General features: G+C 44.7%; 2 protein-coding genes across 6 annotated transcripts in view; both read right to left on the bottom strand.

The window, feature by feature from the left end:
- Positions 1-387: 387 nt before the first annotated feature.
- kcnj8 (potassium inwardly rectifying channel subfamily J member 8) lies at positions 388-6,761 on the bottom strand. The gene is made up of 6 exons (XM_080022101.1): positions 6,210-6,761; positions 4,934-5,082; positions 3,766-3,926; positions 2,839-2,978; positions 1,989-2,205; positions 388-1,040 (listed from the first exon to the last, which is right to left on the bottom strand). Exons 1-6 carry the CDS (start codon positions 6,548-6,550, stop codon positions 768-770), a joined length of 1,281 nt encoding a protein of 426 aa, XP_079878227.1. The 5' UTR covers positions 6,551-6,761; the 3' UTR covers positions 388-767.
- A 2,342-nt stretch (positions 6,762-9,103) lies between these two features.
- The window catches only part of abcc9 (ATP-binding cassette, sub-family C (CFTR/MRP), member 9), a 73,740-nt gene continuing 63,490 nt past the window's right edge, over positions 9,104-19,353 (bottom strand). For 2 of the 5 annotated variants that reach the window (XM_080022199.1, XM_080022202.1), the window contains 5 exons: positions 14,521-14,624; positions 13,794-13,927; positions 13,256-13,318; positions 11,474-12,464; positions 10,983-11,121 (listed from right to left, as the gene is read on the bottom strand). In XM_080022199.1, the coding sequence (XP_079878325.1) occupies positions 12,327-12,464; positions 13,256-13,318; positions 13,794-13,927; positions 14,521-14,624 (439 nt within the window). In that variant the 3' untranslated portion in view covers positions 10,983-11,121; positions 11,474-12,326. Of the gene's footprint in view, positions 11,122-11,473; positions 12,465-13,255; positions 13,319-13,793; positions 13,928-14,520; positions 14,625-19,353 lie in introns of all 5 variants that reach the window. The other 3 variants (XM_080022198.1, XM_080022201.1, XM_080022200.1) reach the window with 2 other exon arrangements.

The raw sequence follows: 19,353 nt of genomic DNA, 5'->3' as shown, positions 1-19,353 counted from the left end.
TTTTAATAAAGGATACCATGTTTGGGTTTTCCCAAAATCTTATTTTGTTCTGACATTTGGACCTTAAGGGTCTACTTACATCTATTTCACCTGATCTACGATTCTCAATTATAAATGACCATCAACTTTATGGTCATATATTTATGAAAATTAAATATTACACATTTTTTTATTGGATTATTGGATTTCTTATTGACTGGGATTTACCAACACTCACATAATGCGGAAGTTGTAATAAATTGCACATTCCAAAAGTGCTCCTTAATGTGGAACAAGTTATTATTATGGCAGAGTATTACAAGAAATATCACACAAATATCACAACAAAATGATTTATACAAAACTGATTTATAATTGAGACCAAATATGTGAAAAATTTGTACTAATTGAAGAGTTATGATTTAGGAGCTTCCAAAGGGCAAATTAGCTGGAGAAAATGCAACAATTACAGAAAATGAAACGTGAGGTCAATATCATCATAAAACAGAGGCTGAAATTATTATTGTTATTATTATTATGATCTGCATCATCATCATTAACACGTCGAGAGCTTTAAGTATCAAACAGAAACTGCTTTTCAAATTATGTTTTTTAATTGAAACTCCAAAAATCTAACCAAATCGACACAGAGCGGAAGCCCCAGAGGAGCAGCATCATCTATTAAAGTGGTGGCAGACGAGTGTACACAACAGGATGTGGCTCCAAACGCACCAACGCAGGCACTTGATGGCGGCGGCGGCGGCGGCCATGGCGACCCAGGCCTCGCGTCAGGTGACCGCGGTGAGGCTGGCCCCGCCGTCGCCCGACGTGAGGAACTGGACCTTGGGGACGGCGAGGGCCGAGTTGTTCCTCCGCAGCCCACCGCCGCCGCCGCCTCCTCCCCCGCCCCCGGCTCCTCCTTTCCGCATGGAGTTGTTGCGCCTCATAGAGTTGCGCTTGCGCAGAGAGTTCTGGTGCGACAGCTCGCTCTTCTGCAGCGTCTGGATCAGGATGGACGGCTTCTCGTCCAGCTCCCGGGCGCTGCAGTGTGGCGTCGCTACCTGCAGGGAACGGGAACTTTCGCTTTATGCCGTTTCCTCAGTTTCCTTTTCAAGGGACTTCAGCCTGATTCACACCGACGGCGTTTCCGCATCCGACAGTCGGAGCCGCCATCCGGATGAGACCGCGTCTCAGTTTTGCGGGACAAAATATGTCGGGGGAAATGGCAAAGCTCGGTTTTTCCAGTACGACGGCGAGCAGTTTCCCATTTCCCACGAAGGAGCGTTTAAAACGCCCTCTGTATAGTGTTTGCAAAGTGCGAACAAAAATAAAAATACATACATGCAACATCCGGTCGTACTGCCGGACCGAAACTTGTCATCTGAGTTCGAAATTTTGAACGCATCCCGGAGCCTCGATCGGACGCGGAAATCCCGCAGCACAGCGCGTCACAGCTCGTCTTATTTTGGTATACTATTTTAAAATTGACATTGGTATTGCTACCCAGATAATACCCATCCCTATTAATAATATCTGTTGTAATTTACATTGAAACCACAGCCAAAAATGATAAACACAGTGTCATTCATATTTGCGTACTAGCATTGTAATAACATTGTAGACACTATGATAATGTTGTACACAATAAATTATGTAATAATTTAGTAATAACATAATTTATACCTCCTCATCCATTATTATAAATAATGCTATTGTATACAGATGTATTAATCCTGCACAGAACATCCAATCTATATTTATATCCACAGTCAATACTGGCAATAATACTGGCCACTTAGCCTCCGCCATAGCCTTTATCCATAACATTTATTCTCTATACTTTAATAATTTGGTTCTTTACTGTTTTCTTTTCTATGCTTATTGTCTGCAATGCGACAACCCTTGCCAAGACAAATTCCAAGTGTATGTAAAATGTACTTAGAATAAACTGATTCTGACCGATGTGCGCAAATAATAAAATAGCTGAAAGGGTTTAGCCCGTCCGTTACCTTGACGGTGTTGCCAAACTTGGAGTAGTCCACGGAGTACACGCCCTCCTCCTCCGTCACGATGGGAACGAAGCGGTGGCCCCACTGGATCTCCTCGGAGATGTAGGAGGTGCGGGCCTGGGTGGTGATGCCCGTGGTCTCCACCACGCCCTCCAGGATCACGATCACCTCCAGGTCGCTGCACTGCAGCTCCATCGCTGACAGGTCGTACAGGGGGCTGATGGCAAGACATGTAGCACGCCATCAAAACCAAACGCACGCCTCTATAACACTGGCTTAAGTGACCATCGGGGGAGAAGTTTGGCAATTTCGATACAATTGTTCCAACTCCCCCAAATTTCTTTCCATTGAGTTGCATTGCCCTGTATTGAGACTTCAGCTAAATTCCATTTTTTAATTCTCAGAAACAGCTATTACAATCCTCACACACATATCCTGGTGTATGTGTGTGTGCGCCAGTATCCTTTAAATCACTCAAAACATCAGAAACACTTATAACGGGGCTTATTATGGTCTACTAGTAGTTAGTGATGCAGGATTCATAATTGATTTGCTCGTAGCGAACAACCCTTTTAAATAATCGGGAGTCACTCTGACAAAAGAGCGGGCGGGGATGTGAATTCTCAATTCACAATTCACCATCAAATGACAAATTTTAGTGAGTGACTTGTCGAGAACTGATCTTAAAAAAATAAAAATTAAAAATTAAAAATTAAAAAAGTCGAACCTCTCATCACTACGCCTAGTCCACACATTCAGAGTTCGACAGGTAAGATCGGATAACTGATGTGGGGAGGGAAAAATCATTTATAATAGAATATGATGTCATATTTCCCTGTCTACTACCTACCTGTTCTTGTCGATGACGTGGCAGATGATGAGCGGTGCCAGGAGAAACAGGCTGTTGCTGGCAACGGCGCTCTCCGTCCGCACGTCGATCTGGTGGATGGGGATCACCTCGCCCTCCGGCGTGGTCGTCTTCCGCACCACCTGCAGAACGGGGAGCGACGCTTTAGTACCGCTGTCCGTCCACGATTCTACATGAGCTATTCGCTAAAGCTACTCGGCGCAGAATTCCGTCTCCGGCAACACCTTCCCGTGGCCTCCGCTCTAGTGATGCGAGACTTGCGGAACAATTCGTTCATATTGAACAAAAGTGTTTAGGGGTGCGCCGATTTATCAGTATCGGCCGTTATTTCGCCTTGTTGACTGCCATCAGCGGCCGATGTTTATCCAGTGTTTCCCCACACATAGACTTTACTTGGGCGGGCCGCCCAGATATATTAACGGCCTCCAAGCATATCTGGCAACCTTTTTGTTTTATCCGTCCGAGAGTACGGCGGCATCTGCGAAAAGCTTTTCAGAGGACGCGGACACGGCTCTCTGCAGCGCTCCCAGCAGTAAGTGATGCCGCGTTCAGGGGCACTCGGAAAAAACATTGTTTTCGGAATCGGCTATCGGCCAAATTGTTATTTTAAACATTGGAATCAGCCCAGAATTTCACGATCGCTGAATCCCTACATGTGATAAATGACTCTGAAGTCACTTCGTCAGTCAAATGTTTTGTTTTGTAAATCGATTCGTGTCGCCAGCTACACAGGCCTTCACAGAGTCCGAATCTCAGATAAGAAAGCTCAGGCATTTGAAAAGAGCCACTCCCTCTTTCTAGTTCTAGTCCGAGCACACAGTGAGTGGCCAAAGTGTTTCTAGATATTTACTGACCAATCAGGGAGGGGGTAGCAGAATGTTGGGAGGAGCTTAGAATAGAACCTATTACCTGCAATCTGGCAGCGGCTCCGATGATCATGCTCTTCCTGAGGTCTCCGATGCGGATCATGAAGCAGAGGCTGTTGTTCCTCACAGCGATCACGGCGTGGCGGCTGAAGATCAGCGTCTCTGCGCGCCGATTGGACTGGGCTGTCTTCATGAAGATACACCCTGCGGACACAGACCCATCAAATCGATCTATCTATCTTACCTTTTAACTGTACGTGACCTAATCGAAAATGGCATTCCCTAATAAAAGTTATTCTCAAATCATTCTCATATGCTGCCATATACGGCTGCGGTGGTCAACTTGGGGTCAAGGGCCTCCCAGAAGGGGGCGCCAAAGATCATTCTCCCCCTTCCACATGCATTCCTCAAATCTGCCACATTAGTGCAGCCTGTTCAAAACATGCCTCTTCGGAACGGGCTGCGCTGCGCACGTCGGGGACTCAGTTGCAGAGCCCCGAAGCCCCGCCGCTGCACAGAGCTGCGCTTGCTTGTTTATGCAACGTTTATCAATATTACACGTGCCGCGCGTCCAAATTGCACCGAATTAGACACTGCACGTCCTGGGGTCCGCTCTGGGGACCCGTGGATTTCAGGGTGAAATAATGAGCGACGTCAAGCTGCAATGGAATGCAATGTCAATCGAGTCATTTTATTCACTCGTTGACCAAACTGACCGTGATCCATCGGCACGAGTCCAATCGGGAATTTTAGATTTGCCGCCGCGGATGAACATTCGACGACAGAGTGACCAGCGTGGCAGGAGGCCTCTGCTGCCAAACCTCATGGACGTTTTGGCCATGTTGGTGTAGTTTCTACAGCTTCCTGTGGAGGTCGTTATTTGTCTCTAAATGTCCGGTGCTACCGATTATACAGGGTGTGTGTGTGTGTGTGTGTGTGTGTGTGTGTGTTTGTGGGGTCGGGTGGATTTTTTGTGGCTGCAAGAAGCAGGGTCTCCAGCGAAGGCAGAGGGTTTTGGGAACCAAAGTGTTCTAGAGGAATATAGCCTTGAGAAATTTCATGAGGAACTATAAAAATATCCGCAACCAAATATCGGGGATGTTTTAGTGCAGTGAATACTTTTTCAAAAGAGCCCTCCTTGACCTTTGAGTCATCCATCATGTCGGACCCTGGGGCTCTCCCCCCCCTCTCCCTCTCTCCCTTTCTCTCACCCAGCATGATGGCGTTGATGATGAGGCCCACGATGTTCTGCAGGATGAGCACGGTTATGGCGGTGGCGCACTGCTCTGTGATCATGCGCCCCCCGAAGCCGATGGTCACCTGCACCTCGATGGAGAACAGGAACGCCGAGGTGAACGACCTGGGCGGGAAGCGACGCCGGAGCGAGAGGGAGGGTTAAAGGGGAAGTACTTTGAGGGAGCGTTCCTTTGCCGACACGCGCTTGTTGATGTTTCAGGGGTTTGAACGAACGTGGCCGCAAAGAGGGCACTTTGGACGGAGAAGGGGAAGGGTGGCGAGGCGGTAAAATGGGCTGCGCAAAGGTAGGGGGAGTGAAGAAAGGCAGGAAGAGGGGTGATGGAGGAGACAGACAGACAGACAGACAGACAGACAGACAGGTCGATAAATACTCACAATATATAAATGCAGTCGAATGGGGGCAATTGTTTAAGCCTTGAAAAACATTTGAAGCCTTTCTCACTTACTTTTTAGCACCTACTCACGTCACCTTTTGGCTCTATCGGCGGCTATTACATTCGAGACTAGAAACAGGAAGTTGCGCCACTTCCCCCTGCAAACCTACAGTGGCAAACGTTACGCAGTGGCTGTACTGCAGCGATCGCAAAGAGTCGTTTTGAATGTGATACTCATGCCATTTGAATAAAAACAGATAAGCGTATAGGTATTACTGTTGTTTAAAGCATGTTCCAACAATACATACGTTGTCACGAGCTTTTGGAAAGGGCATTCAATGAAACTCGCCTCATAGCCACGCCACGCGTACCCGAGTGTCGCTTTTTTTTTTTTTCCCCCCCACGTTTTGAATAACTTCGGCAACCGCTGCTTCTACGCCCGACAGCCGCGAAGGTTTTGCTCCAGCAGCTTGGCTGGAGGGAAGCGACGCAACTTCCTGTTCCTAGTCTCTCAGCCAAACGAGCCAATCGCCAAAGCCTCAATAAAACCCGACCAGGCTTTCAAAGTCGTGACACCCGAAGGGCTGCCTGACAACACTGTGTGGGTTGTTTTTTGGGGTTTTTTTTGGGGGGTTTTTGTTTTGTTTTTCCCGAAAAGGAGATTTAACGTTGTAAACGTTCGCCCCCATTGGACCGCGTTGAAGCTGCGGCGGAGCCAGGCGGTCCGCGCCCTGGACAGCGATCAAGATGAGAACGTGTCCTTTTCATCTTCACCACGAATTTAAATTCGAAAAATATATCTATACATATATATATTATTATTTTTTTTTTTTAAATTCGTTTGGATTTCACTCACGTGACCTTGGTGACGCACGGCTCCGAGCTGTTGGGGACGAGGTCGCCGTGCGCGAAGGCCACCAGCCACCAGGACATGGCGAAGAGCAGCCAGCTGCTGACGAAGGTGGTGGTGAAGATGACGAGGGTGAAGCGCCACTTGAGGTCCACCAGCGTGGTGAACACGTCCTGCAGGAACCGGCCCTGCTCGCGGATGTTCTTGTGCGCCAGGTTGCACGAGCCGTTCTTGGCGATGAAGCGCGCCTTGTTGACGCGGTCGCGGAACACCGGCTTGCGGGGCAGCCGCGACACCAGCCCCGGGAGCCCGAACTCCTCCGGGATGATGCTCTTCCGCGCCAACATCTCGCCCGTCTTTATTATTATTATTATTATTTATTATTATTATTTCTTTCCTTCTTCTTCTTCTTCTTCTTTTTTTTCCCCCGTTCACCTGCGGAGGTAGAGGGCCGAAGGGGAAAAGTCCGATCTCCCAGTCATCTCGTCTTTTAGTTTTCCCGAGCACTTGCGTTGCGCGTTGCGTGGGAATTTGGAGCCGCGCCGCACAAAAGTTGCTCCCGTGCAGAGTTGCGGCGTCTGGGAGGTTTCCGGCAGCTTCGGGGCGCATCCCCGACCCCCATTGACGTAGTCCCACTTCCTCGGCTGGGGAGGCTGGTCCCACTGGCGTGCAATATGACTTATAATAATAATAAGTTTTTATTATTATAATATAAAGTATCTTTTTTATTATTCAAATTTTTTTATTATTATTATTTTTTTAGATTTATTGTATATTGCAATTTTTCTATTTTCTTGTATTTTCTTTTGGTTTATTGCGTATTGCCGTTTTTTCTGCTTTTCTATCTTTTTATAAATTATTTTTAACCTTATTTCTCCTATTCGTTGTTTTGATGTGATATGAGCTACTGTAACACTGCAATGGATGAGCGCTGCAATTTTGTTTTTTCAACTATATATAATATATATATATATATATAATCTTTTTTTATTCCAAACCCTTAGACATTAATCTCGAAGCATCTTTTTTTCATATATATCCACGGTATAAGTATATTTTTTATACATACACTTTAAAAAAAAATTTTTTTACAACGTAATTCTTACATTTTAAGTTGGAAAAAACTAAAATGGGGGTTGATCTATTTTCTCATTTCACTTTTTTCCCCAGTGGCGGTTATTCGTCGTTATTATTGCCACAAAGGTGTTTATGTAGGCAAGTAATACACGTAATCGCCAGGTGGCGCCATTTAACAACACTTTGTGTGGGATAGTAAACTGTGTGACATGTTTAAACTATTATGAATAAAACAAGCACAAAGAAGTTATATTATGACAACTTTTTTTTATGAAGATTTTTTTTTATCTTGTACAATGCAAAAAAACTTGTCACTCGAAACTTTTTTTAACTATCATTATAAGTGTAAAACAGTAGGCACACTTTCTATAATTTGCTTTACAGATTATATATTCAGAAAATGAATAAAATGGCTTACTAAAAACATGATGTACACATAAGAAACACACTAGCGACAGATCCTTCAATATATGTTTTTGCAACTGTCTAAAGCTCATATTTATATATATATATATATATATATATATATATATATAAGCAACAAACATACAGTATATACTGTAACAGAAGTACACACACACGGCCACACACACACAAATTAAGAGGAGGGACTATACACGGAGTATAAAGAGGATTGGGCTTCAGTACCTGCAGGCAAACACAGAAGAGTAAAAGACCCAAAATAAACAAAGAAGTACCCCTGCAAAATGTAAAATCTGCCTGTTTCAACAGTGTGTCGTGGTGTTTTTATTCACACCAATGATCATTCTTAGAAAAAAAGAAGGAAAATTGGTGAAAAAGATTTAAAAGCTGGGTATGCCACAAACAATCAAAAAAGGATTTTGACAAGAATTCTTCAATTAAAATTAAATGATTATTTAGATTGATTGATTATGATATGATTATGATTTTGATTATTTCTAGAAACATAATAATTATTTATTTTATTATTATTCATTACATTTTTATCTTTTGGTATGTAAAAATATATAAACATTATTTTGCTGAGAGCACAGGTGAACTATGATTTAAAAAGGTCAGTAAAAGGAATTATTTTCAATACTGAGGCAAATATGGCAGTGGATAACAAGGTAGGGAAGGTCAAAACACACACACACACACACACACACACACACACACACACACACACACACACACACAGTAAGCAAATCACCCTGGGTTGACATAATTTTCCCCTGTCTGAGAGAAAGCGGGGGAGAGAGAAAAAAGCAAATTCAAAGAGGATGAAAGAACAGGATACACTCTAATGGATAAACAACAGAGAGAACAGAGGATGAGAAAGGAGTGAATGAAACAAAGTCCTACAGGGGAAAGGAAGAGCGGGAGAGAAATTGCGACCAAAGGGGTCGAGATGAGGGCATTTACGCCGACGTCAGACAAGCTGAATGGCGTGAGATGATATGATCCACTCCGGAAACACACACACACACACACACACACACACACACACACACACACACACACTTGTACTGGTGTCAAAGTGAGGACCCATGTTCTTGGTGCACTTCCAAACCAAAAAATAGTAAATTCGAAGACCGGTTCTCACAAGTATGATAAAATGAGCACATACACGCACACACACACACACACATACACACACAGAATTGCATTTGGTGTACAGGTTCTACAGTACAAAGTCAGAGTGTGTAGAAATAACTATCCAGTACAATTCTTGGATATAGTAACTGGAAGAGGAAGGCAGGAAGAGGAAGAGAACAGGCAGAAAGAGAGGAAGGCCAAATCGCACCGTGCTGGATGTTGTCCGACCGTTGTGCCCTCAAACAAATCACCTAGAAAGAATAAACATTGTCTGTATTTTTTAATTATTATTGATGTTTAGAAATAAGATGTGCTTACTGTAAATAAATTAAGTATTTATTTTTCATGTATTTCTTGATTACTTTTGACATCCAAAATAACACGCTCTTAACAAGTATCCAAAAGTACAGCCCTTAGTGAGGTTAATGTTTCAATATACGTTTTTATTAGTGTGCACATTTTAGTATTTGTAGTATTTTTAGAGCTTATAGAGCTTATTGTGCGTAATCACTCGGTGTCATGACATTTCACTGCATATATGTATGACTGTATGTATGTATGTATATGTATGTGATGAATAATCTCTCTCTTGACCTTGAACGTACGCTTAGAGCATATTAATGACTCGTATACCAAAGCTGTACTTTAGTCTACGATATCCCGTGTGACACTGGAAGACAATATTAAACAGGGAGAGGATATTTTACTGGCCTTCATCTGACGGGACACAACATTATGCCAGGTTTGGCAGTTACTGTATTGCCAAAAAAAAAAAAAAATTGAAGATAATTCTAGTTTTAAAGGTTTTCGTACTGTGAAGAAACCTACTTGGGATCGGATCCAGAATCGGTGTACTCCAACAGTGTCGGAAAACAAAAACGAAAAACAAAACAAAACAAAACACAAAAGGTCTCTCAGGGATGGGAGCCCGCGCTTTGGGGTCCACTGTCCCAGAGTTTTCAGTTCAGCAATGCATGACGACAGACAGACAGCGGGTCCGCGGGTCTCAAACTGCGCCTCGCGGCACCCTACAGTGTTCGCACTAGTGTAAGCATAGAAATACAATCCATAGAACTGACATTCAGCGAACAGCTCCATCAATTCCAATCCTATGGCAACATGTGACATTTTAAATGAAGCCGGCGTCGTAGATGGAGCTGGGGAGCCCACTCGAGTAAAGGAAATCCTCCACAATTGATCTTGCTTTCTAACAAACATTCCACGACTGTAAAAGAATTTGAAATACTTCCAAGTTTTACCCCCCTCCTTGGCTGGAACATACCGCCTTATCGCCTATGTACATACTAAGTGCTATGGATTGATAAAAATGTGTTAATAGTGATCTGATATAATGCAAACATGAATATTCATTTCCCAGATGGAGAAAGTTAAAGACTTTTAAAAAAGCGTCCGTACAAAATGATCCTCAGGGGGCGTCCTCCTCAGGCCGGGTCACTTCATCCATCCGTTGTAAAACAGCTGCATCCAGGGGCGAGTCAGTGGAGATATCAAAAGCTCGGTGAATACCCATGAGAAAAGAGAAACCGCAGCAGCTGGATCTTGAACGGCAAAGATCCATCTGAAGCGCTCGCCGGGGGACTTTGGGCATCGCAACAAAGCGTGCGGTAGAGGGGGTATCGGACAGCCGCCATTTTTGGAGTGGGCCATCCGAAAATCTCCAAATTTTCCTACGCTCGGAAACGACACCTCGATCGGAGCGTTTCCATTTTGGTGAGTAAATGTCCGCTCCCAGGCAACTGAATGGGGAGTCCTCCTATCCCAGAAGCAGAACCTGAAGCCCTGTGCGTGGATCGTCTCGTGGCCAGTGTGGCCGGCTTTGCCGATGCCAAGTCGTATTGTTGTCTTTGGTGTCGCCATCTTCTGCAATTGAAGGTTTCCCGTCAAAACCTGATGTATGGTATGGTCATAATAAAAGTCGCTAGTTGTGTTTACATTTCAGTTTTATGGCAACATAGGGGGGATCCATGCCCGTCTGATCACACGGTCCACCATAGGGACGCCGATGGCGGATGGTTGGTAATTAATTTCGACCTCCGTCTCCCTTGTGGCTGAGGGTGACTTTCGCGAGCCAGCGACGCCGACGCCCCCTGGTAGACCCCCTCATAGTCCGCAGGGGCCGTCTCTACATGTCGGCCCTCACGAACGAGGCGAACATGCCGTCTTCCTGCTCCAGCAGGGTCTCCGGTTTGTCGTACTCGAGGATGTTCCCCCGTTTCATCACGATGACCAGATCGGCTGTGAGGATGGTGTGGACGCGATGCTGAACAGAGAGAGGGAGGGGCAGTTCATTCACTATTTAACTGTTGGCCCCTATTGCAGAACCAAGGCACATTTGACACATAAAATGGAATAGTAAAACCACGTGTATCCAAATCTCTCCAAAATAGCGTTTCCGCCCCCTTTGCCACCAGCTACATCGGTTACGAAATGGCAACTGCGACCTGCAAAGCACATGTCTATCGTCTCTACTGACTCTTATGCACGCAGGCTACAGCTAAAGCTCTAGTTACAAACAGCAAGAATTATCAGATGTTCGGGCGTTTGTATCTGAAAATGTTTCGCATTGATTTTATGATCGTGGAGTAAATATGGGGAATACATGCTGTACCAACCGGACTGTCAGTCGGCGGCAGTGAGGCCCTGAAGCAGAACCTGACCCCAAACTCCAGCCCACAGCCCCCGGTTTTAACATTCCAGAGATACAGCAAAGGGAAAGCAGGAAGAAGAAGAAGAAGAAGAAGAAGAAGAAGTCTGGTGGCGGTGGGGAGGGATAGAACAGGTAAGCAAGAAGCAGAAATAGATAGAAGAGGTCTCATTCGTCAATCTATTCATGTTTGTCCTTTATATACTAAAAAAGTGTGGGCGGAGATAACGTCTATGAATTGATATATTACATTTGTTCCCGATCAATTTGGACCACATACGTACAAAATACAAGTCTTGCGAATGCGGTAATCCAGTGTTTTTAAACCACTGTGAGAGCTCGCCGGGGGTGCCCGTGAAAAGTAGTAATGGAGACTAGCTTTTGTGTCGCAAGATTACTCAAAGATTCATTAAATTCATTCTGAAATTTTTATTTTGTTTGAATGCAAAGAGCAAATCAGAAACATTCGATTAGTTATGTCAAATACATTGGCCTTTTTTTCTATTGGACTTTAGAAACAGTAATTATTTGCAGTTTGTAAGTTGAATTTTCTCGGCCACTTTTTTTTTTTTTTTTTTAAATGGAGTCCCGAAGTCATTTCTAATTTGCAAGTTATTATGGGATTTTCGCACTGGAAAAAGTGCGACGTGGCAGAAAAACGGCTTCGGAAACACTGCCGTGATATTTCCCGCTGATGACAAACCTCTTCGAGTTGAGGAAGGAGACCCACAGGTAGAAGGAAAGAAAGTAGGGAACCAAAAATGGAGGGTGGGTGGGGCTGAACCAGAGGGAGGGGGCTGAGCCGGGCCAGGGGGTCGGGTCTACTTGTGAGTTCTCACTAGCACACTGAAGAGGCTGTCCTCCTGTGCTAGCAGGTTGGGGGCCGAGTCGCACTCCACCAAGATCCCCGAGGAGAAGACCAGCACCTGCTCAGCGTCCAGGATGGAGGACACCAGGTGCTGGCGGGACAGGGACAGAGACAGGGACAGGGACGGGAGGAGAAAGGAGGAGAATGGAAAGAGCAAAGACGATGAGATGAAAGGAGCGGGGAAAAGAGTCCAGAGAGGAAATCCACAAGGGAGGGCGGGTTAACGAGCGGACAAACAGGACAGAAGACAGAATCGGGGAGGGAGAGAAAGAGGAGGGGGAGAAAATGGAGGCTGATCAATGAGAGAGTTTGAGGGGAGGAGTAGTCAACCAGGAATGAACTCGGAGAGCATTTACGATGGTTAAAGATTTGGAAGAGACAAAAAGAGTTCTCAGTGCAAATGTACCAGAGGAAAGAGGCAGAAATACAGGAAACGAGCAGAAGTGAAGGAGAGTTTAAGGAAAGCAGCCTCTCTCCTATGGGATGCAGAGAGCTTATCGGGGATCCATCTGCATCTATCAATGCAGGAAGAAGGAGCGGTTCCAATTGGACAGCTCACAGGTTACACTTTGGACCACCCATAAGCATCACCCACTGGCAACTGGTGTTTGCCAAGCAAAAAAGATTGCTATTTTCGGCCATAGAAGTATACAGTATGTACAAAAAATATAGCATTGAAATGTTGTTGTTTTTGGGTTTATTCAAAGCGCGGCTTTGAAGAGCCTCTCGAAAGGTCCTCCGAAGGTACAGTCTGTCCAAATAACAAGAAGCAGAGAGAGCTCTGGTTCAAATCCTGGGAAACACCCCCCCCCCCCCCCCCCCACAGTGTCTTCTGAAACCTAAAAAAGACTGGGAGGGTGGGCGGGGTGAGGGCTGACTTACTGCAATGATAACGACTGTTCTGTCTGCGAATGCAGTCATCACAACCTTCTGTAGGATGTTCTCCTGTGAGAGAAAACAGCAAAGAAAGAAGAAGAAGAAATAAAGTCATGTAATGCAAGATATGGTACGTTGGATAAAGAGCGTTAAAGGATCATGCCATGAAAGGTTTCCTTTTTTTGTTGCAATAAATGGATTCTAGACTCACCTACACATGACTGATTCTAGCACCAAAGGTTCAGACTTTCGAGCTCCTATTAGAGCGAGCGATCGCTATTCTCACTTTCACCGTCCATTTTTGACGTTAGCTGCGAGTGCTGGGGTTGAGAATCTGCTTTGTTTATCACCGGTTGCCGCGGCGTCGCGAAAGCGCGACGCTCGTTTACCAGTCGGCATTTTCCGCCATTTTCAGTTTGGAGAACATTTTCAAGGGGTGAAGCAGGAATGAAAAACGGGCGGGAGGGGAACCTTCAACCCCTTTCGTCGCGGCACCCCTACTGGACGTTCCTGTGAAGGCTCACACAGACGTGCTCAAACTGACCGTGGCCATGTCTATAGAGGCGGTGGCTTCGTCCATGATGAGGATGCTGCTCTTCCTGACAAAGGCTCGGGCCAAGCAGAAGAGCTGCCTCTGTCCCACGCTGAAGTTCTCCCCTCCCTCCGTCACGACCGCGTCTGCAGAGCCGGAAGGAAGGAAAACATCAATGCAAGGAATTGCAGAACGGATGCAAACCGATCACAGCTGCGAGTGACAAGACGTACCCTTCACTACCTAGACATGCGTGCGCACAGCTAAAATGAAAATTTGCTTTCCTGCAGAATTCCCTCACAAGATTCCTTCGCAGATGACATGCAGGTACAATAAGATGCTCAACAGGGCTGAATTCTAAGATGGATTTATTTTCTTACTCATCCTGATGTGATATTAGGCCGGGGTACCTTGAGTTTGACAGCAATATACATTTTTGGACCAATTTTCTGACCTTAAATACAATGCTGAGTTACAAAACAAAATCTGTCCTGTATGTTTTTAAAAAATCCCTTCCAAAAAAAAAAAAATGAAACTAGATGAAACAGTATAAACCTGCCACGTACACTGAAGAGATCAACTCTGCTTAGATATTCAAATTCCGTGACAAGCATCAATGCAATTTGCTCAATAGCAGCAGAAGCATTTGAATTCCGACAGCCAGCCCTGTCCCTAAAGCACTTCGAGCTGTACTGGTGTGTACTGGTGTGTACTGGTGTGTACTGGAGTGTAGACAGACCGAGTCCTCCGGGCAGCGCCTTCACCATGTTCTTCAGCTGAGCGATCTCCAGCGCCTCCCACAGCCTGTCATCCGTGCAGGTCCTCTCCGGGTCCAAGTTAAACCTGACCAGAGAAAGAGTCAAGGCAAGTCTTGTCTCTTTATATACATGCAATAATTAAGAGGCATATAGAGCATTTATGTTTGTGGTCCTCAAAGAAACAAAGAAAGTTAGCTCGCATAATATGACTTCCCTCACCAAAACTAGTGGTCGACCAGTTAATCGGTCGGCCGGTTAATTGGGCCTATATTTGTGCATTTCCAGATAATAGGCATCGGCCGATGCCTGCACTCCGAGGCGATACACAAAAAATGTCTGCAGTGTTGAAAATATCTGTTACAAAAATATAATTTTTTTTTTATACATAGATTATGAATATTTGAAACGGTTTCAACACTTATTTTTCTTACTGTCGATACACCGCTAGCAGCTGCACTTCATATTCTATTTATTTTGTGTGTTTCCTTACTTGTATGAAGCAACAATTTTAAACACAACTGAGTTAAGGAGCAGTCCCATTCTGTCCAGTTACAAAACAAAAACCCTGTGCTCCCCCACTGTGCGGTCTCGCATCACACCGTCTCCCCGTTGCTTTCCGTCGGGACGCAATTTAGTAAAAACTGGATGTTTTTGCGTAAACACTTAACTTGTAAATAATAAATCCTACACTTCTGTAACGGGGAGACTCTATTTCCCGACCAGACTTTAATATGACAACATTATTATACTTGTTTTTTTTTATCATTTGTAATAATTTATTTTTCCATTCCAAATTTTTTTTTTTTTACAAAGTTTTGTTTTTTGATTACCTGAGGACATTTATTGAGCTGATACATTTTTGATTTAAAATAAGCGCACTGCAGAGACAATGCGGACAATAACATTAGTGTTGGATACATTTCATTTAAGTTCAGCCATAAATTACGTCTTTAAAAATGTCACCTGTGGAATATGAGGCTTTTATGAGCTCGGAAACGCAAGGCCCCGAACAAGATGCAGGGTAGCATAGTTCATTTCAGCATTAAGGGCAAAAGTTAATTGTTGAATTAATTTCGTAAGCCTGTCGTATCCATAGAGCTCATTTTCTGCATCAGTTCAAAACTCAATGGGGAAAAAACGCATGGGACAGCCTATGAAAAAGACTTCATCACTCCTGTTAAATACATACTAAAAGCCCTCGGACAGAGGAGGGAAACACTCTCAGGTATCAGCTCTCAGGTATGCAATAGGGGGCCAGAAAAGTCAAATTGATGTAAGCGTGATCGAAAAGAGTAAATGAGGGTCAAGTGGATACGCACACGAGAGGTGAGGAAACAAGACAAGACAACGGGGAGAGAGGGAGGGAGAGAGAGAGAGAGAGAGAGAGAGAGCGAGGTGAAGAGAAACAGATAGATGGATAGATAGGTGGATAGACAAAGAGAGATGGGGACAGGGTGAGGAAGGCAGGGTTAGACCCCCAGAGCAAAGATGACCATAAGAGGCAATGACAGTGTTTTCCCTTCCCGAAGGCCCAAAGCGCCATCGAGAGACACCGCCTCCACCAACTCCACTCTCGTAAATTAACAGTAGAGCACTAGCAATCTAACGTCTACACTCTCTGTGCGCTTTACAATACTGCCACGTGCACTAAAGTGCTTAAGTGCACTATACTATACTGTTTCTTAAGGCTAGACTTGGTCGGTTTTTTATATTAAGTGACAAAAGTGTGGCTCCGACCCATTTTCCAGCCTGCATCGCTCCTCCTTGTCACGTTTATACAATCGCAAAACATTTCCTTCCCCCTCTTTCCGCTCCATTAAGGGTCACAGCTAATGGTCAGCGACGTCCTGCCTGGACGAGGCGCACTCTGCTTGGCTGCCAGGGACAAAAGGTGGGATTTGACGCTGTCGTTTGTAGTTTGCGCCGCAGAGTCAGCAGACATACCGGATGAGAAGGGTAGAAAGTAAGAAAGGAGGCGACGAGGCGCAGAACCACAAGGTCGTGCGCTGGGCTCAAGGAGGTTCAAATGGTCCTTGCCGTGGGCAGTGAGATGGAGCCGTCGCTGAGGCAGGTGAACGAGCGGACATTTTTTTTCTCGTCCCAGCCACTTCAGTAACACCAGAAGAATCGGGAACTCAATGGCCGTGACCCGACGTTGCACCGGAGGATTCAGTCGACGTCGCTCGGTGGCGGACACGCATTCACTCATTAACTTCCAAATAAACACGCAAAGTCAATACAGATACAAGGTCACGGGGCAGATGATTCAGGAGTGACGCAAGACTCGCAAACCATTTGTTCTGAGCAAACAAATGCCTTTTAAATGACGCGGGAGTCACTTGAGCAAAAGGAGTGAATCTTCGACTCACAAACTGAAAATTATGGACTGAGTACTGAAATTAAATCCCAAGGCAGAAAGGCCAAAGCATTTGCTGCGATTCATGTTGAATGTGACTGATTTATTTTCTGCATTCCACTTGTATACAGTAACTCATTTTGAGAGAACCAATTCTTGTGAGAATTCCATTCACCGCTCAGAGCCGAGCGACTCTTCCGACTCGCGTTCGCTGGGAGTCGGAAGCGTTAGGGTTCGACCGGAATGACTCTTTTTACGAATGGCGCTCTTCCAGCGCACGGAAAAGGCTGGAAAAGCTTATCTGGTTTTCTTGGCATCCTTCTTTAAAAGACCCCAAGGGTGATAACAAGCGTATTTTTAACCTTTCTTTAAAAAAAACAAACAAAGTGCTGGCATTCTGATGAATTTGAATGTATGAACTGATCGATTCGATGCATTAGTGCTGCCTTGCAATTTTAATCTGGTGAACTCATTTCCACCCTTGATTTTATGAAGTTTTTATTTTTTTTAAGTGGAATTTGAAACATTTTCACGTGACACCCGGCGAGCTCCGGCGCGGCGGTTTCATAAGACCCCGGCCCCCTGGAGTCGTTGAGAATCTCCTCTGTTTCATCGCCCACGGTGTCACCCAAAGCTAACCACGTGAAACCTCACAAAACTACTCTGGATGACTGCATCTCGAAAAAACCCTTGATTCCCTCTCACTTCCTGGCGGAGTCGCGTGAGAAAGCTGACGTGACACATCGATCCCGATGTGTTGGTTTGGTGGACGGACGGACCGTGTCAACATCCTGTCGTGCACATTTTAACCTCACAGCTCTGAAGTTACTGTCAGTCAGTCGCTGTCGACCGTTGACCCCTGAGAGCCTGTTCACATACTGTGAACCCCGGCTGGTGAAAAACCCAGGGACTCTCTCTCTCTCTCTCTCTCTCTCTCTCTCTCTCTCTCTCTGAAACAGCATATCCGTCCAAACAAACATCACATGCTCTTTGTCTCTCATAACAAACACGCAGGGCTTGTGTTTGTGTGTGAGTGATACAAATATGGGAGATGATAACGGGACACACACAAAGAGAGAGAGAGAGAGAGAGAGAGAGAGACACGCGGGACCCTTCCCGGTCGGTGACGCTGGTCGTGCAGCGTCCCGCTGTGTTATCACCCGGACCCGAACTCAACCCCCTCCCAGGGAACGCCAGTGGGACAGCGTCTCAAAGTGTCCATGAGGACAAAGCAGTGATCTCTGTTGAAGTTTTGTTAGTTTTGTTATCTTTTTCTTTTGTACATGTCAAAGTGCTGATTCAAAATGTCTTTATTTTCCTTTTTTATTTTAAGTTCATTTTCCATGTAAATGTTTTGGTTAATTGCATATTGGAAATTTCTTCTATTTTTATTCTATTACTCATCTATCTATCTATCTATCCATCTATCCATCCATCTATCCATCCATCTATCCATCCATCTATCCATCCATCTATCCATCCATCTATCCATCCATCCATCTATCCATGCGTATGTCTGTTTATTCGTTTTGGTTAGGAATATCTTTGTTAAAAAAAATGGTATATAAAATGTCATTTGGAACGGAGTCATTTGAGGAATTTGGAGTTCCAAAAATAAAACATGAAACCAGAAACTAATAAAACTACTCAACTAAGCTTCACGAGTTACAGAAAGTTTTCTTTGTAGGTTTAAACCGGTTTCTCAACTGCTCATCTCACTGGGATTATCTATTTTCCTACTTTTGTCCGAAAATAATTGATTAATGTATTTGTCTATATATTTTTATTTCCTTATTTTTGTTAGATTTTTTTTTTTTTCTTCTTCTTCTTGTATCCCAAGTAGAATGGACTGATTATGTGTTGGATTTGACGTTTGCATACCTTATATCGTGTAGTAAAAAAAAGTTGGATTTGTTTGCCAAAAAGGTTATTTTATGGCTAAACCACACCGGTGTCTTACCCCGATATGCTCAAATGTTCTGATTAGACAATTGTAACCTCAAATTTCTTTGACGAGATGGAAGTTATTTGGTGAGACAAGACAACAACTGTTAAAGGAATACACTTTCTGCTCTGACTGTGTACCACTGAGCCCTCCATGTGATAAGACCTCCGCTGTGGCGACAATGATATTTGTGATAGAGAAGAGACTTTTATCTCTTATTAGGTTCAAGGGGATGTTTTATTGCTGGGGTGAATACAAGCCATGGATGGCTGCTGGTTCTGAACTCGTCCAAACTCCTCAGTAGGCCTGGCTTTACGAGACAAACAGCCCGATGCAACCCACTGTGGGTACTTGAGGAGAAACCTCTGTGTATTATCGCCGGACAGCTCTGTTTGGACTGCTAAAAGGAATATACTCCAGCTGTAAGTGGGCTGCTGTGTGTGTGTGTGTGTGTGTGTGTGTGTGTGTGTGTGTGTGTGTGTGTGTGTGTGTGTGCGTGCGCGTGCGCCTTTC

Source organism: Zeus faber (genome assembly GCF_960531495.2).
Source record: "Zeus faber genome assembly, chromosome: 21".
In the NCBI taxonomy this organism is placed as follows: Eukaryota; Metazoa; Chordata; class Actinopteri; order Zeiformes; family Zeidae; genus Zeus; species Zeus faber.
The sequence above is the reverse complement of the archived record's forward strand: the minus strand, read 5'-3'. Positions and strand labels throughout refer to the sequence as shown.